General features: G+C 43.4%; 1 protein-coding gene across 1 annotated transcript in view; it reads right to left on the reverse strand.

Moving 5' to 3' along the window:
- CHN1 (chimerin 1) overlaps nucleotides 1-26057 on the reverse strand; it is a 143466-nt gene that overhangs the window by 88024 nt on the left and 29385 nt on the right. Inside the window, exons 2-5 of the mRNA XM_056861362.1 lie at nucleotides 23685-23723; nucleotides 13894-13949; nucleotides 6325-6356; nucleotides 1886-1999 (exon numbers count right to left, since the gene is read on the reverse strand). Of these exons, the coding sequence (XP_056717340.1) occupies nucleotides 1886-1999; nucleotides 6325-6356; nucleotides 13894-13949; nucleotides 23685-23723 (241 nt within the window). The remainder of the gene's footprint in view (nucleotides 1-1885; nucleotides 2000-6324; nucleotides 6357-13893; nucleotides 13950-23684; nucleotides 23724-26057) is intronic.

The following is a 26057-nucleotide window of genomic DNA, read 5'->3' on the forward strand; positions in this document are numbered from 1 at the left end:
GTGTGATTCCCCACTCTTCCACATGAGTGGCGGAGGCTAATCTGGTGAACTTGATTTGTTTCCCCATTCCTACACATGAAGCCAGCTGGGTGATCTTGGGCTACTCACACTCTCTCAGCTCTACCTACCTCACAGGATGACTCTGTTGTGGGGAGGGGAAGGTGATTGTAAGCTGGTTTGATTCTTCCTAGAGAAAGTCGGCATATCAAAACCAACTCTTCTTCTTCATCATCATGCAAGGGAGGGCAAAAAGGGTTGCATCAGTGTTTGGCTCTCATGATCCCTTCTTACATGCCCAGGGTAATGCTGATCGCCACTTTGGGATTAGGAAGCAATTTTCCTCCAGGCCAGATTGGCCAGGGATCCTGGAGGGTTTTTGTTGCCATCTTCTGGGCATGGAGTAGGGGTCGCTGAGGGTGTGTGTGGGGGTAGCTGTGAATTTCCTGCACTGTCCAGGGGATTGGACTAGATGACCCTAATGGTACCTCAAAATGCTATGATTCTAGATGACCCTGGTGGTCCCTCCCAATTTATTTTAAATAAATAACGTTAAATCAAAATAATGAATTCTAGGAACCCACCTGTGCATACCTCAAAGAGGCTAAACCCGTCAGCCTCCTCTAGCCATGTCTGAGTGACACATATTACACTGGTCTCTTAGATGAGGAATATTTTACTGCAACATGGTAGTTAGTTGACAGCTGGGGATAGCGCAGCCATGCCACCTCCTGAGAGGCTTCCCAGGCTGTAAATAAAGATAAAAAATGGAATTTTAAAAAAGCCCTGTGAAACTCTCCCATTGAGTTTCACGGGACTACGCCAGCTATGCCCTGGACACCGGCGTGGAAAAATGCTGCCAGGGAGGTAGCACCCATGCACGAGCCTTGGGATGCCACATCGCTCGCCCGAGCCAGTGTAAGTTGCCCTGGCCCAGCATTGGTGCCACTTTGGATGGCGCAAGTGGCACAGACGCCGGCGCTGAGGTCATGCCAGCTCCTAAGTGGCTCCGCCCCCCCATAAGATTGCTCAGTTAGATACAGAACATGAAATGGATGTTAGTTGAGTAACTCCTCCTTATCTTGTTTGTCTGACTCTCACCACATTCCTGCCCAGTTCCTTCCTTACTGTAAACTGCCAAAGCAAAGGAAGAAGGTAGATTCCTTTGAAATGTGGTGTTGGAGGAGAGTGTTACGGATACAGTGGACTGCCAAAAAACAAACATATTAGTGGGTTATAGATCAAATCAAGCCTGAACTGAACCTAGAAGTTAAAATGACTAAACTGAGGCTATTGTACTTTGGTCACATTACGAAAAGACAAGAGTCCCTGGAAAAGACAATCTTGCTAGGAAAAGTTGCGGGCATCAGGAAAAGAGGAAGACCCAACAAGAGACAGACTCAATAAAGGAAGCCACTCAATTTGCAAGATCTCAGCAAGGCTGTTAAAGATAGGACGTTTTGAAGGACACTGATTTTTAAGGGTCGCCATGAGTCAGAGGTGACTTGACGGCACTTAACACACACACACACACACATACACACACACCCCAAAGCATATATTAATAACAATAGCAGCAACAAAGGACAATCCATTCCAACAAAGGCCACTTTCTATCAATGCTTTGGCTCTTTCACCCTGTATTTCTTAGTTCCTAAACCAAACAATTTACTTGCATGTGCAGTGATGTTTCAGAACTACCTGCTAAATTAATAACTTTGAAGGTATTAGAGCCATCATCTAGGCACAAAAAAATATACTTTGGTTAAATGCTGACCGTTTCAAAAATTTCACAAAGAAAATCAGAAAATAGCTAATCTTAATACCACCTCCAAGAACATTCATAAATATTCAAATAGTCTAAAAAAATGAATTATTAATTGCCAACCTTAAAGCCAAAGTGTATGTTCCAGGCTGCCGTTGGCTTTCACGAATGAGATAACTTCCCTCTGCTACGCTCAATAATTGATCTGCTTCCTCTCTTGATATCATCCCATGAAACCTGAAAAACAAAGTCAATTTTTATCAGTACAATTAACAGCTGTTTCAAAAGAATCGCACGTGCTAAAAACATATAAACCCTCGCCTTTTCAGTTTTTTAAATACAAAAGTAGCATCTTTTGTTTTCAAGAAACACATAGCAAACTATAGTCAGTCTGGAATACAATTATGTTAATTTCTCTACTAGCATGCGGCTGACTTTATTATTTTTTGGCTGGTACACTTTAGTTGTCAAACTCATTATACATATACAGCCTAAGGATACTCCCTCCATGAATAGAAATCTTGTTTATAAGAGGCACTTCTTATTGGCTTGACTTAGAGAAGAGTCCATCTTATCTTACGTTGCTTCTTAGAGCTGCACACTCTTCAAAACAATTAAGACAAGTCAGGCAACTTGCCAAGAGCCGCTGGGCAGGGCTTAAATTTGAATAATCTCTATATTAATCTGCAAAACATTTACATACATTAGTGCCAACAGACACAACCTATCCAATAGTTTTTCTGCAGGAGAGCCACGCTAGTTCAGCAGAATTTAAGACAAAACATAAACAGCAACATTCTATTAGCATCATCACAAATTTCTGAGTATGTGAGCCAAAACAGAACTGGTTTATTGGTAATAGGGTTGCTTGGTACTCTATCAATGCAATCCTAAACAGAGTTTACTCTCTTCTAAAGCCTTTCAAATCAATGGGCTTAGAAGGATGCACCTCTCATAGAATCATAGAGTTGGAAGGAGCCATCCAGGCCATCTAGTCCAACCCCTTGCTTAATGCAGGATCAGCCTAGAGCAGGGGTGTCAAACATACGGCCCGCAGGCTGGATCCGGCCCCTGGAGAGCTTTTGTCCGGCCCGGGGACCGAGGAAGCCAGTCCCCCCTTGCCCCCCTCCCCAGAGCTTTTCTGGGCTTCCTGGCCACATGCACCCAGCCTCCCTCCCGCCCCAGTCACCCCTTCCCTGCTCCCTCCCCGGCCCATAACCCCTTTTCTGGGCGCACAAGTCGTCTTGCCGCCTCACGCGTCGCCCGGTCGCCCCCTTCACCCTCTCCTGCCCCCCCTCCCCTCCCCTCCCTGGCCCATAACCCCTTTCCTGGGTGCACGAGGTGGCAAGACGCCTTGTGCGCTGCCCGGTCACCCCCTTCCCCCTCTCCCTCCCCGGCCAAAACCCCTTTCTTGGGTGCGTGAGGCGGCAAGACGCTTGCGTGCTGCCCGGTCGCCCCTTCCTCCTCTCCCTCCCACCTTCCCCAGCCAAAACCCCTTTCCTGGGCCCAGTCGCCCCCTTCTCTTCCACAGCCTGCCCCACCGGGAGACTTCTCCCATTGCCTAGCTGTAACTTGCCCAAGATCAGCCAGCTAGCTTCGTGTGTAGAGGTGGGGAAACCAACCAGGTTCACCAGATTAGCCTCCGTTGCTCACGTGGAGGAGTGGGGAATCAAACCCGGTTCTCTAGATCAGAGTCCCTGCTCCAAACTGCCGCTCTTAACCACTACACCACACTGGCTGGAAATCTGTTTAGCTGGCAATCCTACACACACTTACCTGGGAGTCAGACCCTATGAACTCAATATTATTTATTTCTGAGGAGAACTGGCTAAGATTAGACTGTAAATCTCCCAGCATGGTGTGTTTTATTCCATGCACAGTTGTCTGGACAGTTATTAGGGGTGGGGAGGTGATGGTGATTCCTAGGGGACCTGTGTGATTGCTCTGGATAAACAGCCATAGTAATTGCTGGATTTCTGATTTTTTTGATGTTGTCAGTGTTTTGCTTTGCTGCAGGGGGATGCATTGGGTGCAGAATCCTGTATGAAAAACCCATTTCTAAAGCATATAATTAGATTGTCTCAGCCACCCCACCCCCTGGTCCCGATTTGGACTGGCAAGTCCATAGCAGGCTTGCAAGCCAAGGCAGGCACCTTCCACCACCACCCCCGGCACCTGCCATTACATTATGGGATTTATTTATTTAATTTGGTACACATTGCCAGGCCCAACCCAGTGACATTTAAGTAATATCTGGCCCTCCTAACAAATGAGTTCGATACCCCTGTCCTAGAGCATCCCTGACAAGTGCTTGTCCAGCCTCTGCTTAAAGACTGCCAGTGAGGGGACTCGGTTTTGGACTGCATTGTATATTACTTAAAATGTGGTGAGATTGTATTCTGTGTGCACCAATGCACACAGGGTCTTTATCGTGTTGTAAGTCTTCCTCATATCTCCTACATGGGCAGATGGTCATTATAAATCCATGGCTGGTGACGTTGATCGGGAACATTATTATTCAGAGCTGTAAAGATTTTCAGCTAGTTTTCTTCTAAAGAATTCGTCTTCCCTGCTTTTTTCTCCATAGATTTCATATTTCAAAATACTAAGTGATGTTTATGTACTCTGAAACATTTAAATAATGTTCATGAATTATTTTAAATTTAGTTTTCATGTATGTATTCAAGGTTTTTTCCTTAACTGTAAAACCATACTCTGAAAACCCTGAAGCCAAATTTGTTTGTACGATAAAAAGGTTGGGGTGCGTATGAACGTATACGCTAAATTTTGAATTTATTTAATGTATTTCTGAGGCATGTAGCAACAACAAAAATAGAAGGAAAATATAAACTCAAACAACAAAACATCAATTACAAAAAATGCTTTTGGTGCCATCAAGTCTTATGGCAACCGCAGAGTATTCAAGGCAAGAGACGTCTGGAGATGGTTTGCTATTGCCTGCCTCCGTATTGCGACCCTGGTGTTCCTTGGGGATTGCCCATCCAAATACTAACCAGGGCTGATCCTGCTTAGCTTCTGAGATTTAGACGAGATCAGGCTAGCCTGCAGCTATCGAATCAGGGATACAAACTAAGTTTGCTCAGGAGCAGGAGATAAAGTACACTGATAAACACATCAAAATTAAAACAAAGGCATTCCTAAATGATGCCATGTACTTCTTCAGGCAGCCATTTGTAGGCTACCCCAACACTCTGAGTGAGCTGTCTGTCATTGACTAGAGCCCAGGCCTTTTCCATTGTGGCTCCTGCTCTGTGGAATGGGCTCCCTAAACAGATGAGGGGAGCCCCCTCCTTGGAGATCTTCAGGAGGCGCTGCAAAGCCTGCCGGTTTCCCAGGGGTTTTGAGGGGGTTTCAACAGCAGGCATCTTTCAAGGGGAGGAGGGAAGAAAAGATTTGGGGTTTGTTATTTTATTTTGGTTTTAATTGGAAATGTTTTTTAACCATTATTGTAAACCACCTTGAATCATGAGAAAAGGTGGAGCATAAATGTTTAAACAAACAAATCAATCAAAATATATTTACACAACCCACATTAATCCAGGCCAAATATTCTGTTTACTTGGTACCCAAAACTCATTAAACTAGGCCCTGGGTGAATAGCTGTGGAAACAGAGTTCCAAAGTCCAGTGCTGCCTTCACACATCATTAGATACTGCATTTGTATAGCTATCATGTGGGACTGGATTTTCATGTGTGGACAAGACAATATATTTGCAAAAGACTAAAATAGCATGCTAATAGAGCAATATCAGGTGTTGCAATGATGCTGCATAGATTAGTCCAGAAAAGGACCCATTTCTGGTAATCCCCCACTTCACCTTTAATGCGGGGGAAACATGTATGCAAAGTAACTGGATCTTGGCAAGTCTTTAATTTTATTTTAAAACAGGAGTGGTTCTGCTCAAATTGACTTGGTGCAGAGGTGCTGGAGGAGGCAGAGTTAACCCTCCCGCTCACTACTTCCACAATTTATTTCCCTGCTCTGACCTGGATAGCTCCAGGCTAGCCTGATCTCATTAGATCTCAGAACCTAAGCAGGGTTGGCCCAGATTAGTATTTGGATGGGAGACCTTCAAGGAATACCAGGGTCATGATGCAGAGACAGGCAATGGCAAACCACCTCCAAACCTCTCTTGCCTTGAAAACTCTATGGGGTCACCATAAGTTAGCTGTGACTTGGTGACACACACACACCAGCCAGAGGTACTACTAGTCCTGCGTAAGAAGAACAACCTCTTGACCTGGATGGCCCAGGCTAGCCCAATCGCATCAGACCTTGGAAGCTAAGCAGGGTCAACCCTGGTTAGTATTTGGATGGGAGACAATCAAGGAATGCAAGAGTCGGGACAGAGAGGCAGGAAATGGCAAACCACCTCTGAACGTCTATTGCCTTGAAAACCCCACGGTGGTTGCCATAAGTTATTTGCGACTTGATGGGACTTTCCACCACCAAGAAAAACAATAGGCACAATGACCTCCTAGAACAGTTCTGGTAATTTTATTCTACCCATATCTTCCCTTTACTCAAAGCAGTTACTTACTCTCGTCCATAGTATTTTGGTCTGTTCTCCACCTGTTGAAAAAGGAAACAGGAACAACATTAAACTTATGTGTGTGTAAATCAAAAACTATTTTCATTTTTATGCAGTCTGTCTTCTAATTATCTGGAAAGGAATTTAGAAACTTTCCAGTGGTTAACGTGACACTGGATCATTCAGTTGTATTTTATATCAGACCTGCCCGCCAATCCACAATATATCACTTTTTACTCAAACTGCCATATCTTAGGATAGTTTTACAGATCTTTCTAGTTATTTTGTATTCAGGTCCTGCATGGTAATATCAGATTGTAAAAGTTAAGGCAGATATCATAACTATATTCAGAGAAGCCTCTTATAGTAATATAAGATTTATACCTAAAATTTTCTAAGGACGTTTCTTGCATATGGGAAATTGGGTAATGTCTACATGCAGGCAAGAATGGAAGTATCTGCATTTTATTTATGGTTGCCAGACAAGCACTGGCAATTGGAGCGAGTCTGGGGGGTGGAGACTGTCATGGACTCAGATATGTAAGCTGCTTTGAAACTCAGCAGGGGGTTCCTGGGGCTATGGATAGGGTAAGAAAATTCCAGCCAATTAGGGTAGGGTCAAAAGGTTTGAACAACCTGTTAACTGGGTTCAAAAGCAAGAGATCGGATTTCCCCTGCATGGAGCAATTAAGGAGTCAGAGTCAGCCTTTACCCCACAAGCATCAGGGGAGGGGAAATGCTGAGGTAACTTCTGTATTGTTAAGTTTAGCGTAGGGATATGATTTTTCTAGCTATTTTCCTAGATGCGTTGTAGCTAGGGTAGCCAGATTCCTCTTCACCTCCAGAGGGTTTTTGGGGGGCGGAGCCTGAGGAGGGAGGGGTTTGGGGAAGGGAGAGACTTCATTGCCATAGAGTCCAATTGCCAAAGCGGCCATTTTCTCCAGGTGAAATGATCTCTGTTGGCAGGCAGTGGCTCAAGACCTTCAATGCATATAAGGCAGCCTTTTCTGTGGGCCTCAGGCTTTGCAGACCTGAAATGACTGATCTGCAGGGAGCTGCTACATCTTGGCATTTCTGTCAACCAGTTGACAGGAGTGGAGAATGTTTCTGGAGGGAAAAACCTTAGTGGGCTGGAAAGAGCATGTCAGCCTTATGTTGCCTAACACCAGAGTAGAGACCAGAATTCAGAGGAGTGCACCTGTAACATTCTGGAGATTAAGCATGAGAGTTTAAATTATTATCACCCGCCAGCACCATTCCCTCTTTGAATACATGAACACATGAAGCTGCCTTATACTGAATTAGATCCTTGGTCTATCAAAGTCAGTATTGTCTACTCAGACTGGCAGTGGCTCTCCAGGGTCTCAGGCAGAGGTCTTTCACATCACCTACTTGCCTAGTCCCTTAACTAGAGATGCCAGGAATTGAACCTAGGACCTTCTGCATGACAAGCAGATGCTCCACCACTGAGCCACAGCCCCTCATCCCTCTAATACTTGGAACTTCTGGCTCATCAATCAAGATTCAACCAGATAAGGTACAAGGGATCCAGGATCCTGTGTGATCTTTTTTTTTTTAAAGTTAAGTCTCTGTTCTGGTTTTGCCCTAAGGGGCAAACAGCAGTGTATTGGAGGTGGGTAAGATGAACAGGAAAACAGCATGAACAGCAAGTGTTAACCTTCTCTCCCATGTGCACAAGAGACTGGATCCTATCTGGGATCCCCTGTGGCTGTTTAGAATTTTTTTAAAGCACGTGAGATCCTGATTACAGATCTCCCTCACTTTGTTTTGTTGCACTTCCCCTGTATATAACAGGAATCTGCATAACCAATGTCCAACAAAAAAGTTGTGAAGATGAATATTTACCTGAAATGTCTCAGCCATTAGAAGGTGCTAAATTATAATAACCCAATAGACGGGAAAGTTAGATTGTGGTACTGATAACACACAATATCCTATTTTGCAGCAAACAACTTGGTTGTGAGATAAAAAGCAACCGCTATGCAAGTTTGGATGTCTGGGCATCATTGGCTGCAAACAACGCCTCAAACTAGGACGCTATCACAGAAAGATCATTTGACACCGCTTTGACACTTGAAGAGTCACACCAGGCAATGGTTGTACATATGAGCCTCTTTCTCCAGGCTTCAATTTAACAGACAGCACACATCCCATTGCTTCTTGGCCTTCTCCAAACAGGCCACCTTGGACAAGACTGTTTGCAGATACTGCTCACTCAGGCTTGATGGCCATTAATGCCACATTAAGAAGAATTTTCATCATGGTCAGAAGGGGGGCTTGCTGTGTTAATTAATTCAATCACTTGGTTCGCTTGATCTCTTTTCACTTAAGATTATTTCAAATCCATGGTGAGATGCCCAGCTATGACAGCAAAGGTCAACCTATATATGCATATGTCATGAAAACAAACAAATGATGCGAGCAAGTAAAATGGATGCAAAATTTAGGAGAAGTTATAGATATGAGTCAGTGGGAGAACCTATAGTTAAAAGAAATTAAATTTACAAAATGTCAAATGCTTGAAGAAAACTGGTATAAAATGTACTTTAGATGGTATATAACACCTAAAGATATTGCAAAGGCAAGTAAGGGATTTGATGGAAAGTGTTGGAAACGTCAAAGCATACAAGCAACATTGTCGAAGGCTTTCACGGTCAGAGTTCATCGGTTCTTGTAGGTTATCCGGGTTGTGTGACCGTGGTCTTGGTATTTTCTTTCCTGACGTTTCGCCCACAGCTGTGGCAGGCATCTTCAGAGGAGTAACACTGAAGGACAGTGTCTCAGGAAAGAAAATACCAGGAAATAATAAATATAAATATAAGAAAAATATCAGGAAAGAAAATACCAAGACCACGGTCACACAACCCGGATAACCTACAAGAACCACAGATGCAACATTCTATCATATGTGGTGGTCTTGCAAAAAAGCAAGAACACATTTGGAAATGATACACGATGAAACGCAAAGAATATTGAAAATCAAATTTGTCTTAGATCCAAAAAGTATGTTGTTAAATATTTTGCCAGACAATATGCCAAAAATATACAATGAACTGTTTAAGTATATGGTGACAGCGGCAAGAGTGGAGTATACAAGAAAGTGGAAGACTTTCCAGATGTAACTGCATGCACAAATAAAGTAGCGGAATATGCAACTATGGCTAAGTTAAAGTCTTTAGTAAATAATGTATCAGCCTCTGATTGCTATAAAAAATGGAAAGTATTTCTAGAAAATATAGCTGTTAACTAATAAAAATAATAGAATGTTAAAATTTAAGTAAGAAACACGTCATTGAATATGCAATTATAATATTCAAAGAAGGTACAATAGAAGTTATAGAGTAAGTTCCATTACAATATAAGAATTTGATGTGTATGTTTGTATGTTTTGTAATATCTGTTTGGAAAATAAAAAAATAACAAAAAAGGGGGAAGGGGTAGCAAAAGTTCATATTACAACCTGGGTGTTAACAGTGCAATTCTAGGCTGAGTTATACTTTTCTAAGCCCCATTGACTAGAATATCCGTATTTAGGATTTCACTGTACATAACTTTCTTTGTTTTTAAAAAAAACATTTTAAAGCCACCTTTCGACTCAACTTAGGATCCCCAAGACAGCAAACCATAAAAAAATTACAGTAAGATTAAAACACATATAAATATACAAATAAATTTGAAACTGAAATGGGAGGGGTCACTGAAAATCAGTGAGGAATGGCTGCCAGAACAGAAAACTCTTCATCCTGTGGCAGAATCAGTAAGAAAAGGGGGCAGATGATAACACTATTTTATTTTCATGGGACCAGAAGGCAGATCAAAAAGTAAAGCATTATGAATAAGCAGACTTAGAAGACTACCAATCTCACCAAAGTATGAATTAGTGTTTCCTGATGAGTCCGTACAGTTGCTTAAAGATGCATGCACGTACCCCATACTTTATATGCTTACCAATAGAATCACTACAATACATGCAGCAAGCAGGTTTACTGTACAAAAAGTGTAGAGCTGCCCCGATTTGCAATGCAACACATTGGCCAGCGTCCTCACTCTGATTCTGTTACACACAACTCTCTTTCGCATTAATGCTCACATGAAAAGAACAGCAATTTAAGCCTCACATATGAAAGTGCCTACATCAGGAAACTATTGTCTGAAACTGGTCTTTTCCCACAATTAAAACCTCCATCAGTGTGTGCACTACCCGCTATTCTAATTCAAATTTAAATTAAAACAAAAAACTGGCTGAAATTAAGCTATATTGTTAAAACGGCAGTCTTCACTTTTCATATTCTTGACAACATACACAAATGACACAGAGTTTTTTTAAAAAGCACTTTAAGTGCCATTTGTGAAACACCCTAATATTATAGACAGAATGGCTACATAAGCAACTCAAATGGTACCTTGATCAAATTTGCTTTGCTAAGCTTCTCAGAACCTTTCAGTGGTTCCCATGGCAAATACATACATAAATCCAATTTCTGAATAAGCATGAATTTAATTGCTTTCCTGATCTCGGGCCTCAATTGCTATGAAATTCCTCACAAAGGATAAAATAAAGCCCTGCTTCCCCAAGCTTTTCTGATTTGCATCTTCTTCTACAGGGATGGACTTCAATTTCAGGTTCTTGGGGTTGGATCCATATTAAATTTTCCATCAGAGGGATGGAACTTTCCTTCCCTCCCACGGCAGCCTTTCTGATCTCCACAAAATGCTGCTCCTGGTAGATCAGGGACCTGAGGAGCAATATCAATGGGGTCTGCAGCAGAAAGGGGGAAATAGGTAGAAATTACCCATTTCAATTTGGATTCAACCCTTGATGTGTAGTTTTATACTAACCTTGGCAACATATGCTGCAGTTATACTGTTGCAAGCTGGATGTTTGAAAACTTTATTGGTTTTTTGAAATTTACAGTAAAGTGGTGGTGAACTCCAGCTTGTGAACAGCAATTTGCCTGATTGCCTGTGCCTATTAAGAACAGCCTCTAGGCAACCCGGCATGGATACTTTTCAAAGTTCTTTAATTTTTTTATTGTCCCCAAATGATGCATATACATAACGGATTGGGTCCTGCCAAACGTTTCCACTGGCAGAAGGATTTCTATCAGCACTGTTTAGCTTCCTCATCTCCCCCATCTCTTGGTGCTGCTCAAAACTGTTGCAATATGCAATGCCTAATGTACAAGAGATAGGATTGCCAGGTACCTCTGGGGTGGCAACTGGCAGGAGGTGGATGGGGGAGTCTTACCAGGCTTAAAATGAGGCCTAGGCCTCAACACTGCCAGCATGATGACGTCACTTCCATAAGTGACATCATCACGTCACTGATAGGGTTGCCAACCTCTAGGTACTAGCTGGAGATCTCCTGCTATTACAACTGATCCCCAGCTGATAGAGATCAGTTCACCTGGAGAAAATGACAACTTTGGCAATTGGACTCTATGGCATTGAAGCCCCTCCCTTCCCCAAACCCCTCCCTCCTCAGGCTCCGCCCCCAACACTTCCCACTGGTGGCGAAGAAAGACCTGGAAACCCTAGCCAGAAGTGACATTGCTGCATTGCTGGTGATGCAGGCCTAGCATCTTTTGCTGCTGGTAAATCCCCTGCCAGCCAGCTGATCAGTGCTGGGGGAAGGCCCCAGAGTAGGGGTTCCCCCACCCCTGGTTGGGGACCTGGCAAGCCTACCCCCCAGGAGTTGGGTTTACGCATGTGCAGCCCTAGACACATAACAACAGAACAGAGCTAGTGACTATCAAGCAGAAAGGAGAGATCGATTCAATTCTCCTATTTTCATCCAAGCAAATAATTAGCACCACTACTGATGATATGGTTGGGGCTAGTTTGGGCTTTCTCAGCCTGGTGAAATGCTCATGTGTTATCCATTTCTGCATGTTTCCTTCTCCAGTTAGGGCTGTGCACAAAAAAGCCTGTTTCTGTATTTCGATGCACGTTTAGATGGATCAGGTCAATTGTGTATCATTTGGGTCAGTCTAATAAAGGGAAGTGTTTACATTTATTAAAATCTGAAATATCAGTGCTACATTGAATAAAGGGGGGCATTTTCTTTTGTATGTGATATGACCGTCATGAAATAGAAAACCTAATTAGGATATTCATAATAGTCTGGAAGCAAAACTAGAAATTATTCCAGATTAATTTTTATCTTCATGCCCAGGAATCAAAGTTAGCTAGATAACTATTAAAATGCTTGCCAAATCAAAATTGGCAAAGACCAGGCTTTTCTATAAAAAATATGAACTGTTTGCTCCTGTTGGTACTTTATTTTTCGTGCTAGAGGTTTATGGCAATATTTGGAAGAATTGCAGCTGGCATTTGAAAGACTTCTGCACAAAGAAATTCCTATTTCATTCAGTAAATTAATCCTGTTTGTGATCTAAGCGGGATGAACTATTAAGGCCATGACAGTAATATGCTCCCTGGTATTTAAGGCTATGTCAAAATGACAAACACACTCGGAAGATTAATTTCCTCTTCCCTTGGGTGCACGACGAAAGTGTTGCAATAAAATTTAAAACTTTAATCATTTTCAATGCCTGTTTAGCATGAACAGTGGTTTGTTAGCAGCATTATAACCAGTCAAACCCAGCGCTGTAGTGTATTCAACACTGCAACTGATGTTTCTACACGATCCAGCAACTTGCTGTAGTATAGATAAAAGCAGTCGCCTTAAAAATGATCCAACTATTAGATTTTTAAATCTGAATTTTTAAAAGGCTTTAGGTTTTGTCCAGTAGGATGCAAGAAATAAACAGATCAAAATATCATTCTTCCTCTTCTCTGAAACATTGATTTAGTCAGGGAATTTTTATGCCACCTCTCCAGGGAACCTGCCTGAGGTGGTTTACAAAAAAAGCAAAACACCATTATCAAAACATTAAAAAGTTCTTAATTAAAACCCAGCATAAAACAATCAACCAGACAATAAAAACATGGATAATTTAAGCAGTTTAAAATGAATACCAGTTACTGGACTCAAACATTATTAAAATGGTGGCAAAATATCAACCTAGGGTTGCCAGGTCCCTCTGTGCCACCAGCGGGAGGTTTTTGGGGTGGAGCCTGGGGAGGGCGGAATTTGGGGAGGGGAGTAACTAGACATGTTTTCAAGACAGCAAATGGACTGCTGGAGAGCTTGAGGCCCACTCAGAAGGAAGCAGCCTAGTTGCCATGATTCTATCCCCCACAACAATAGGAACAGCTGTATGCAGGAAACACAGGAAAAGAGGAAGCTCTGGTCATTCCCATTCCACAATCACCCTCCTGTAAAAATGTACCTGGTTTTAATGCTGTCCTTTCTTCCTTGTTCGGAATAAAACTATTCAGTTATGAATTTAGGAGGAAACAACTGCAGAAGCCCACAAAAGCCAGACAACGAGTAAACCAATGTAAAGTAGATGAATGGTGCATGTAAATTGAAAAAAATAATACAGAAAGAAAGTACGTTCTAGTTTAACCTCTCTGGCGATGAAGGATCAGCTTGGGAAACAAGCAAAAATAATAGATTCTGCATTCCTTTTTAGGTTTCACGGTACTCACCTCAGATGTACAAGTAATTCTTCTTGGATGAGGAGCTTCCTGTTGCAACTGGTACACTAGGAGAAGACACAAATAATTCATTTTTTTGTTTTACTTTCTAGGTATTTGAAAGGTAGGCAATTTTCTGTATTGTTTGACATATGTCTGATCCTTTTTTGTGTTGTTTCTAATTTTTTAAATCCTGGTCCTATTGTAAAGCTCGTTAGGTCTCTCGTGCTATTTGATTACTTTGTTTTGCACTACGTAATCTGCCTTGAGTCTCAGTGAGAAAGGCAGATTATAAAGTTAACCTCAGTTAATGACGGCACTCTCGGTGGGACATCAGGTGTAGCAGACGTTAATTTAGGACCAGGAAAAGTAGGAGCCCTACTTTTAACCAGATTTGTGCCCTTTGCAAACAGAGTTGTGAGTTCTGAATGCAGCCTGTATTTTACAGCAGATGACACAAGCGGCATTCCAGATGAAACCAATAAAAAAGCACTGTAGGCCTTAAGTTAAAATTTGGGAATTCAGCGATAACACTGAGTCCAAAGTTACTTCCTGGGCCTACAGAGAGAGGACAATTTGGCTTGAGCCTCAACACTCAAAGGATGCCTCAAATTTAGGGACCGGTTAATATTTTGACATAAATGTGGCAACTTTTTTTTTTACATAAGTGGGTGTCAACATTTTTTATTTTTATAATGACTAGATGACTTAAAAGCTGGATCTGGCACAGGCCTGTTTGAATCTCTGCACAGTTGATCTTTTAGGCAGAGTATGACCCTATCCGAGACAAGTTGGAAGGAGGAGGATGCAAAGTTCTATTTTAACATCACCAGAATTTGGGAAGAAGTTCCAAATTGTCAAGCAAGAATCAGGGAGTGAGGTGTACATGTCTCTCTACACATAAATACTGCCATTTTGCTTTACAGTTCCTGACAGTGTTGGCTACACCTCTATTGGGTTAGGATTTGGGATATGTGAAGGGCTTTGACTCATCAGTCCTACATACTACAGTTCATACAGGGATGGTACTGATCCCTTCTAGTCCAAATGGCCAGAACTGCTGAGGGCCACCACAGGCAGCTGGACAAAGGTTCCTCCCTCCCTCCTTCATCTTCTCACATATTAAAAGAAATAAAATTTACTCAGAAAAGAAAAGAGAGGGAGACAAAAGGAGTTCAGCTTGAGAAAAGTAAAATAACCCCCCATAGAACTCAATGAGATTTACTTCCTTTCCTCAGAGAGATTTACTCAGTATAGCTGTCACTTAGAGAGAGAAAGAGATACAGAGGTATGCTGTGGAAGAGAAAGAATGAACTCACCCTTGCTTGAGGGTGCAGGGCTGGAAAATCTCTCTTTGCTTAACTGGAAAACATAACAAGCGATTTAGGAGAGAACTTGCTATGATTTCAAGCCAAACAAAGGCTGAAGTAAGGGATTATGGATTCCTGAAGAGGCTTCTAGTGATTGCTGAAGATGCACTATTTAAGGTATCGGCCTAGCTGCCAACAAGCCTTTTGTGGGCTGCTTTTGTAAAACTTTGTAAAATTTTGTAAAACTCCCAGCAGCCTTCCAACTGGCCTACTTATTTGGATGAACAGGTCACCACAGACATCACAGTTCAAAACAAAGTTATGACAAGGGAGTGTAAAACCATCACCTAAATCTGAGTATCTTCTTGAGCTACTGCTTCCCCTCCCCCTCAGACTAGTTGTATACGTCAAAAAATATTTACTAGCATTTACTTACTATACATGTTATTTGAGGTTTTAAAGGAGAAGCTTTATCATATTTTGGTCACATTATGAGAAGGCAAGAGTCACTAGAAAAGACAGTCATAATAGGAAAAGTTGAGGGCAGAAGGAAAAGAGGAAGACTGAACAAGAGATGGATTGACTCAATAAAGGAAGCCACAGCCCTCAGTTTGCAAGACCTGAGCAAGGCTGTCAAAGATAGGACATTTTGAAGGACAGTGAGTCATAGGGTCGCCATGAGTCGGAAGCGACTTGACGGCACTTAACACACACACACACAGGAGAAGCTAGGAGAGGGTGATTCTGTTGCAGTATATTTGGAGTGTATCCAAATCTTTGAGAATCTTGGGCTCATTATCTCCTTCTAGAATAATTGAATTGTACTCAGAGCTATCCAGCAATTAAAGGATTTGGGGTGATTATTTTATCAATAACATTTAATTGATTTGTACATACCAAAACTCAATATAGACATCTTGTACTGAATAAAGTATACACTTGGAATTCAGAAAAAGCAACCTCTTTAGAAAGAAAAGCCATTTTAAATCTGCGAGCATCTGAAGGACAACTTGGTGATCCAGGGAAGCCAGCCCAGATTGGTTCTGAACAGAGTGATGAATTTACTGGATTGTGGGAATGCTGTTGATGCTGTTTAGCTGGATTTCAGTAAAACTTTTTTTGACAGGGTCCCACACGATGTTCTGATTGGTAAAGCTGAAGAACTGCAGACTAGACTCTAGAGGTGGGCCACCTAAAATGGTCAGGAGAGAAAATTCAGTTCTAAAATTCAAGTTCTCTGGTGGTAGAGCAATTTTCTTTGAATACAAAGCCACCAATATGTATCATCTTGATCAGATCTGAAGCATGATTGAGGATGGAGTCCCAAATTAAAGAAACTGTTCCATTATTTGTGTGAGGGAACAAGCATGCTATCTTGTGCCACCTCTGTTTTCATTAGCAGGGCTCTATATTGGTCCAAAGAGCTTGTATCGCTTCCCCTTGCCATCTGATGGTTTAAAAAACAAAACATTCTGGACTGAGTTAATCCAAAATTTGTACTAAACTAGAGAAAAGAGTGAATAGGCAAATAGAAACGGTTGGAAGATTGTGAAAATAAAAATTTGGTTGCTTATTGTTTGATTTCCTTTCACTGACAAGTTTATTTATTGTATAGCATGCCTTTCTCACGGAGATGCAAGCTAGATTATGGCAAATGAAACAGACAACAGAATAGAATAGAAATCGTATAGCATAAAACAACCAACAAAGTAGGTCTGGGGTGGTGGAATGTGCTCTGGGGGTGGTGGAAAGCGCAACCAATATAAGGAGGACCTGTAGGGTTTTCAAGGCAAAAGATGTTCAGAGGTGGTTTGCCACTGCCTGCCTCTGTGTAGTGACCTAGACTTCCTTGGGGGAGGTGTCTCTCATTCAAGTACTAACCAAGGCCAACCCTGCTTAGCTTCCAAGATCTGATGAGACTGTGCCAGCCTGGGCCATCCAGGTCAAAGCGCAATAGATCTAGGAATACAGAATTAGAAAACAGGGCAAACAACAAACTGCATAAGGCTGGGTATAAAAAAATTCAGGAACTGCTACACCATACTAGCTGTCATAGGGTGGCTGATGTCGAAGAGTAGCAAGCAGCCAGGCCTAGGTAAATCATGCAAGTCAGGTGGTATCAATCATCCAGAAGCTGCTGTCAGGCCTGGCTTCAACGAGTCTTCCCTCAAAGGCCAAAACAGCCCTGGAAAGGATCTTGCCCTCTCCCCCAAGCTCTTACTCACAGAAACCAAGCCTTGGAATGCCATGGTAGCCTAGCAATGACCACTGAAGGAATCCATTTGTTAAAGCTACAGGCACTCCTTTTATCATTTTGGGTTTTTAATCCCGCTCCCAATGTATTGTTTTTAGATTTCAGATTTTTCTGCAAACCTGAGGTGTTGTTCAGGTTTGTAGAAAGATCTGTGTTGCTTGTTCACAGCTCCAGTTACTGGATTTAAGTATCCTCAGATTTGGCTGACTACACTATTAGAAGATAAAGGTACCGTTCTGGACTGTTCCATTCTTTTTTTACATTTTCATTGTAATTTAAAATCAATTTAAGATAGATGGTCTTCTTTTGGTGGGGAGGAAGCAGGAAAATATGATGCATCTAGCAATGTTTTCCCTTGTCTCCTGGCAAACTGCCAGCAAGACCTCACTATGAGAAAGACGGAGGTCCTTTAATATTACAGGTTGTGACATATCTGCTAAAGTGAACAAAAAAGAGAGACAAAACCCCACTTTCTCTGCAAAAGGTTATATTCCAGCAATTTATTATTTTTATTTGCAACTTGAAGCAACATAGCCCCTTGTCTTTGCTGACAAGTGCTGTATGTATGGCTGTTATGATTAATGATGTTTAATATAAGCGACACTATGTCCCGGGTCGCCCTCCCGCCCGGGCTCCCGGGCCGTCCTGACCACCCCAGACCCCAGCAACAGCCCCCGAGGGGGGGGAGGGCCCATGAAACCCCACTCACCGGGGAAGGAGTCGGGAGGGGCGGCAAGCAGAGGCAGGCCCGAGCCTCCTCCCCGTGCCCAGCCGAACGGGCCGGAAGCCCCCGCAACCGCCGACGGCCCCGCTCGTCAGTTGGCGACTGGGGAAGAGGCGTGGGCGGACCCCGCCCAGCAATCGGGGCGTAGCAACAGCCGCAGTGCTGCGAGGCCCCCGGGCCGGTCGGTGAGCTGGGGGCCCAGGAAGGCTCCAGAAACCCCGCCCATCAGCTGGCAGGCGGGGGGGAGAGCAACAGGGGAAGAAGGCCCCAGGGCGGCAACCGGGCCAACGCGGCTCCCGCCCCAGCGGCCGAGGGGAGGCAATGGATGGGACGGGGGATGGATTGGGCACGGAGGAAAGGCGCCTGAAGGGAAGACCCGCCCAGAGCACGACCGGCTCAGGGCAGGCGGAAGAGCCAGGGCCGGGCAGAGATGGGGGCTGTGCCCTCTGGAAGGACTCTCCGGGCAGGGGAAGGAAGAGGAAGGAGGGAGGGGTCATTTGTAGCCTCGGGTCGAGGCAAACGGTGCGGAGCACAGGTGGCGGGGTATAAAGCAGCATGTGTGGAGGCCAATGAGGATGGCTGGTGAATTACGCTCCCTGCTTCTAGAGAGCTAGCAAGCTGGCCTGCTCAGGGGAGGAAGGTTCGTCCTCCTCCTCTGAGTGGTCTGAGGCCGAGGAAACCCTACCTGCAAGGGGTTGAGCTCAGCCAGGTGGTGCCTCGACAGGGGAAGTCTCGCTTGAAGGTGCAGCGGCACCAGCAGGGGCGCGACACACTATGAGCACTGATTTTATCCTTTAATCATCAGCTCGAAGACAAAAGCCTGCTCCAAGTCAGTTTTGTGTGTTAATGGTTTTATATTAAGTGACTAGCTTGGCATATGACAAGCAACTGATATAATAAGTTATGACTCAAAAGCTGCACAGTGGGAAACTTTAAGAGCCTCTGAAACAGACAAAGGTTCTGACAATAGTGATTCTGTGATATCAGCAATGTGGGCAGGCGATTCTAAAGGTGGGGCAGTTCCTGAGAGAGGGTCTGGACACAAATGAAAACAAAGAGTGAGCGCTTACATTAATTTCAGGACAGAACAGACTAAAAATATCACAGAACACCATGATGAATCACTGCTAATGACAGGTAAGACCTGTGGCCCAGCTACTCCACACGAAGGACAACATAAAATATATACCAGTTCCTTACCAGTTGGTGCAATTTTTCCTAATTCTCTCCATTGATCGGTTGAACTTGCTGTACAATTCAACTGAATGCAAAAAAACTAGGAAAACTTCCTTGAATGATAATTTGGGGCAAATTTAAAAGGTTGATCGGTACTATTTGTTCCTGATTAAAAAAAAAATTGATGTCTTGAATTTGGATGTCTTGAATATGGGGAAAGTGTTGTGTGTGTGTGTGTGTGTGTTAAGTGCCGTCAAGTCACTTCAGACTCATGGCAACCCTATGAATCGATGTCCTCCAAAACGTCCCGTTGTTAACATATGGGAAAATTAGGAAGCAAATATAAAGGCTGGATAAAGAATATTTATTTTTATTTATTTAGCTTATTTATAGTCTTCCTTTCTCAGTGAGACTCAAGGTGGATTACAGAGGGGCGAGGGAGAGAGGGAGATGTAATCATACAGTATAACACATTAAATAGTTAATGCAACTAGGAGTATGAAATTGAACAAAGCAATCAATGTCCATACAGTATAAGATATATAATAAACAATGCAAATGAATAATGCAATAGGACTAAGAATACAACATTAAATGACAATGGTGAATACCCAACTTCCCAGGCCAGCAGTGTGAGTAATGCAGAATATGGGATTGCAAAAAAATAGGCTATGCAGTACCCCCTCCCCACTCCCCTAAGAAAGGGCCCTTCAGGGCCATTCTGTACCACTACAGATCAGTTCCCTTATAAGAATGTGCTCCTGAACACTGCTGTTTTGCACATTTTGCAGAAGGATAGTACTGTGGGAGCCTTCCTGACCTCTTCAGGGAGGCTGTTTTATATACAGTGGGAGGCATCACAAAGAATGTGCATGAATGGGCAGCTGCCAAGAAAGGGTGGGGGAAAGAATATCAGACTTACTCATATGGGCACTAACAGTTCTAAAGACCTAGGGTTGGATCCAGTCAGGTTTTCTGCTGATGAAAGGGGAAGGAGGGAACCCTTCCAACCATCCAGAACAGCTATGGTGGAAAACCATGCAGAATGGGGGAGGGGAGGAGGGGGGGAGGAGGAGAAGAAGAGTTGGTTTTTATACCCCGCGAAGAAGAAAAAGAAGAGTTGGTTTTTATACCCTTCTTTTCTCTATCGAAAGGAGTCTCAATTGCCTTGCCCCCCCCCCCCACACACACAAAGACACCTTGTGGGGCTGGGAAGTTTTGAGAGAACTGTGACTAGCTCAAGGTCACCCAGCAGGCTTCATGTATAAGAGTGGGAATCGAACCTGGTTCTCCAGATTAGAGTCCACCACTCTTAGCCACTACACCATGCTGGTGTAAGGAAAACTGGGGAAGAGTAAGCAAAAAAGGTGACTGAACTGAACTTCCAGACATACCGTAAGAGCCAAACTGCACGTTACAATTTTTACAGCGTTTGGGTTCTCAACTCTTGTTTACCACAGCCAGACAGCAGTTGTGAGGAACAACTTCTTGGGTGGGGGGAGAGAGTGAGAAAGAGGTGAAGTGGGCTCAGAAAAGTGCCATGGGGGGAGGAAAGGGTCCTGCTTCTCCCACAAGCCATTTATTTTGTTGATTTTGCTGCTCCGCATGGAGTATCTGTGCACATGGAACAGCAAAAATGCCAAGTAACTCCCCCCAGAATGATTTTCACTTGGGAAACCTGTTTTGGGGGTCTGAGAACTTTGGGGCCAGTCTGAGAACTTCTGGGTTCTCCTTTTTTTCTTCTTAAAAGCTATTTCCCGCAGCTGCTGTGTGGCTAGAGGGAATGTGAGTTGGGTTCAGGGAAACAATAACACATAGTTTGTCCCTGTCACAGTTTTCTTTGATATACAAAAGACACACTTAATTCTGACATTTAGTGCTCCATCTTCTGCTTACGAAGGAATATGCAAGACCTGGAAAACTCTTAGTTTCATACATAGTCAGTTGTGCTCTGTTCATAAGTGTTGAACTCAGGGCATTAGGAAAGATGGTTCTTCAGCTTAATATCCGGGTTTCTGTTGGATTCTGTCTTATTTTACCTGCTCCCCAGTGTGTATATAAGACTCTGTGTAGCTACAGGGCAGCCAGTATAATGAAGATAGGCAGCTTCCCTTCTTTCTAATCTGGCCTTGCCCAAATCACTCTTATTCATTCTCTAGAAAGTTTCCTTGCCTGCCACACCACCCAGAAAGACCATACAAAGCACAGTGTCGTGCTTCTCCCTCCTCACATAGCAACTAAATATGTAGTAACTATGGGGGAGATCTGTTGTCTTCATGTCAAGCTTCAACACTTCCTGGAAGCATCTAGATGACTACTGTTAGCAACCCCCACAGTGGTTATGTATGTCATGTATTAAAGCACAGACATTACAGAATACGACCTCTACGATACTAGGAAAAATAGTCATTTATATTCCTGAAACACTGTTGGTATCATTGATACATGATTAAGCATCTTCTCTTTTTTTGCGGTCAAGTCACAGCTGACTTATGGCGATCCCGTAGGGTTTCCAAGGCAAGAGATTTCAGAGGTGGTTTGCCATTGCCTGCCTCCACGTCACGCTTCGGATATTTCTTGGAGGGCTCCCGTTCAAATACTAGCCAGGGTCAGGGCTGAGAGTGTGTAGTGTGTGACTGGCCCAAGGTCACCCAGCAAGCTTTCATAGAGCGAGTGGGGATTTGAACCTGGGTTTCCCAGATCCTAGTCCGACACCTTAACCACTACACCACGTTGGCTCCATTATCAATGATACCTAAAGAACTGCAAATAATTAATTACTGTTGCTAGACTAGTTTTTCGTGTAGAAGCAGAAACAACAAGAATCACCAAAGAAATGAGACTGGCTCGTTAAATGTTGAGAAATTTTTATGTTACTATAACCTCCTACAAATGATGAAGTCTAATGAAGATGCAGAATGACTGGAATATTTATGGAATAATATATTAATGCACATGGAAATGGTTTCTGCAAACTATATAAGAGGGAAGGCTTATTTTGATTGAGTTTATTACAGATATCTTATTGTTTCTGTGTTTTATATTTAAATTCTTATATGTGTACATTTAACTTTGTGATTTAGCAATTTGAAAAAACTTGACTACTGCTAGGGATAGGATAATAGATTGGATGGGTATTTGGCCTGATCCAGGAGGGCTCTTCTTATGGTTCTTATGCTGTGACTGTAGTCTCTAGGGTTTCAGTTCAATGTTTCACACACATAATGACCGTATGAATCTGGCCTGCTAGAAATTGAAATATACGGTTGGATCCAGACTAAGAGAAGGGGTGGGGTAATTTTTACCAATTCCCTCTTGCTGTTGCAGACCCCTGATTTGTCTCTCATGCTGTGCTGAGCAGGGCCGTAACTGGGGGCAAGGAGGGAAGCTGCCGCACCTGTGGCATGCAGAGGGCGGCAGAACTGCCTCTCTTGTAGGCGCCTCTGTGCTGGGAAGGAGAGGCAGTTCTGCTGCCCTCTCTGCATGCCACAGGGGCAGCGGATGCCCTCCTTGCCCTATCCCCCAGTTATGGCCCTAGTGCTGAGGGTCCCCTATCCCCAAGGAGCAGCATTTTGGGGAGATCAGTGAGCTATGGGGAGAGGGGGAGAAGGATTGTTCTGCTCTGTTGACAAAAGTGCTTTGCGCAAGCGGGGAAACTTAGTCTGCATCCAAGTCATACTTCCGTGGGTTAATGGGTTTTACTGGAAGGGTACTTAAACGTTTCCCCAAATCAACAGATTATTGGTGCAGTAAAGTTCAGAGTTCTGAAAAGCTCAGGCTAACCCAATCTCATCAGATTTCAGAAGCTAAGCAGGTTCAGCGCTGGTTAGTACTTCGAGGGAGGACCACCAAGGAAGTCCAGGGTTGCTATGCAGAGGCAGGCAATGGCAAATCACCTCTGTTAGTCTCTTGCCTTGAAAACCCCATAAGGGGTCGCCATAAGTTGGCTGCGACTTGACGGCACTTTATACACACACAAAGTTCAGAGTTCTGGAGAACCCAAACTATCCAAATTTCATCAGATCTCAGAAGCTAAGCAGGGTCAGCCCTGCTTAGTACTTGAAGGGGAGACAAGCAAGGAAGTCCAGGGTTGCTATGCAGAGGCAAGCAATGGCAAATTACCTCTGAATGTCTCTTGCCTTGAAAACCCCAGGGGGTCAGCATAGGTCGGCTGTGACTTGACAGTGCTGTCCACCACCAAAGTTCAGGGCATCTAGCCTAACAACATGCATGCTGTGGACACTGTGGCGTTGTTTATGGATTTAAAAAAATTAAAGAGGATGGATTTTAAAATATTAACAGTAGGGGGCATAGTAATAAAACATAACGGTGTACTCACAGTAAGACTTCCATACTGGTGGCCTGTATTCATCAGTATCTGAAAGAACAAGGACATTCAAATAAGTACCACAGTAGAAAAGCAACTAGCCAATCTGTAAAAGAAACTTGACCGATGCATTCACAAGATTCATCCATTTCTGCACACAGAAATATTTAGTTTCAGCTCAACGTTTCATTTTTTTCAAACTGCATTTTCCAAGAACAGATCTTGAAAAAAAACAAAAAAATCCTTTTGTCCAATTTATTCCAAAACCCCAAAAGTAACAACTAACATTGTCAAATGCATAAAACTATGACAGATTTGCAGTGAGCTGCTACCTTTTAACTGCAGGCTGAATTAATGAAATGCAAGAGTACTGAAAGGTTTCACCCTATAAAAACAGCATTGGCAATGTATTTTGAAACTCTACAGAAATCTTTTGTTCATCTGTTCAAGGGATATTTGAGCGGTTGCTTCTCAGGCCCAGCTCTATAAAACAGCTTCACAGTGCCCCCAAGTGACATCATTTACTGATGCCCGCATCCCTAGCTGGGACCTGGGAATTCTTACCCCAGAGCCACCTGATCAGTCATACCCACTTACCAGTTCTTAGATGGGGCTTGGGTTTTTAATCTCATTATCCCGGGGTCTTTCCAGCAATTATTTACTTTTAATTTGGGTTTGTTTGCACAATCTTAAAAGGGACTTTGCTAATAACTTATAGATGCACAGCTATTGAGATGCTATACACGTGTGCTTTCTTGGCGTTTCTTTTCCAGGTAGAAGGAGCTGGGTATGTTTAGTCTGAAGAGAAGACTGAGAGGGGATATGATAACCATCTTCAAGTACTTGAAGGGCTGTCATATAGAGGATGGAGTCGAGTTGTTTTCTGTTGCCCCAGAAGGTCAGACCAGAACCAACGGGTTGCAATTAAATCTAGAGAGTTTCCGTCTAGACATTAGGAAGAATTTTCTAACAGTTAGAGTGGTTTCTCAGTGGAACAGGCTTCTTCGGGAGGTGGTTAGCTCTTTCTCCCTGGAGGTTTTTAAGCAGAGGCTAGATGGCCATTTGTCAGCAATGCTGATTCTATGACCTTAGGCAGATCATGAGAGGGAGGGCACCTTGGCCATCTTCTGGCCATGGAGTAGGGGTCACTGGGGGTGTGGGGGGAAGGTAGTTGTGAATTTCCTACATTGTGCAGGGGGTTGGACTAGATGACCCTGGTGGTCCCTTCCAACTCTATGATTCTACCTTCGCAGATTCCGTGTGCATACGGGATCCTGCTCCCCATCTCTGTGCCTGTTTGCCCATCCACCCTCAGGCTAGGTTTACCAACTCTGGCTTGGGAGATTCCTGGAGTAGAGATTTTTACCAATTCCCTCTTGCTGCTGCAGACCCCTGATTTGTCTCTCATGCTGTGCTGAGGGTCTCCTGTCCTCAAGGAGCAGCATTTTGGGGAGATTAGTGGGCTGGGGGAGGGGGTTGAAGGGTGATTCTTTTCTGCCAACAAAAGTGCCTTTCATGAGCAGGGAAACTTAGTCTGTATACAAACTATACATCCAACCATACAAGCAGGGACGTAATGCCATACAGCACCGTTTCCCAGACTGCGGGCCCCCAACCAAAAGTGGGTCGCGAATAGGGTTGGCAGCTCTGGGTTGGGAAATACCTGGAGATTTTGGGGGAACGTCTAAGGAGAGGAGGAGGGTTCTTTCACATCACCTACCTGCCTTGAACCTGGGACCTTCTGCATGCCAAGCAGATGCTCAACCACTGAGCCACGGCCCCTTCCCTAAGCCTCCTCATCCTGCTAGTGGCTTTCGTGTGCATAGCCTTGGCTGGATGGGGAATCTTGCATATGGTTTCCCAACCCAATACATCAGTCAGGGTTGTATATGCACAGTGAAGTGAAAAACAACGGAGAACTGGATTCCAACCTAGCAGCTAGATTTAGTCCTCTTCTCTTTCGCTGAGCGGTTGATTCCAGCTTCTTTTTTACACAGCTGCACATGTACAAGCCTAAGCTATGTTCTAATCTATGGGATCAGGGCCCATGTGTACTGCAGTGGGCACAAGGCTCAGGATTAATGTGATGGTTTTTCACTGGCTGCAGGATGAAATGGTAATATGGATGTATGAATGAGCATCATATATTGAGAATCACAGACGGGAGTATTCATTTCACTTGGTATCAGCTCAAACACAACACTTTTCAAGAGAAGGTACAGACAAAATCATCAGTTGATGTACACTCATCTGTGAACTACCCCTTGGTGAAACTCAAGTGACATTTTAATAAGTGTCTACAGATTATTGTTTTGGCACAGCTGGAACATTTCAATTTTCCCAGAAACATGTGTGTTTGAATTCACTTCACAAGTAAATCTTTAG

Source organism: Euleptes europaea, chromosome 15, assembly GCF_029931775.1.
Source record: "Euleptes europaea isolate rEulEur1 chromosome 15, rEulEur1.hap1, whole genome shotgun sequence".
Taxonomy (NCBI): Eukaryota; Metazoa; Chordata; class Lepidosauria; order Squamata; family Sphaerodactylidae; genus Euleptes; species Euleptes europaea.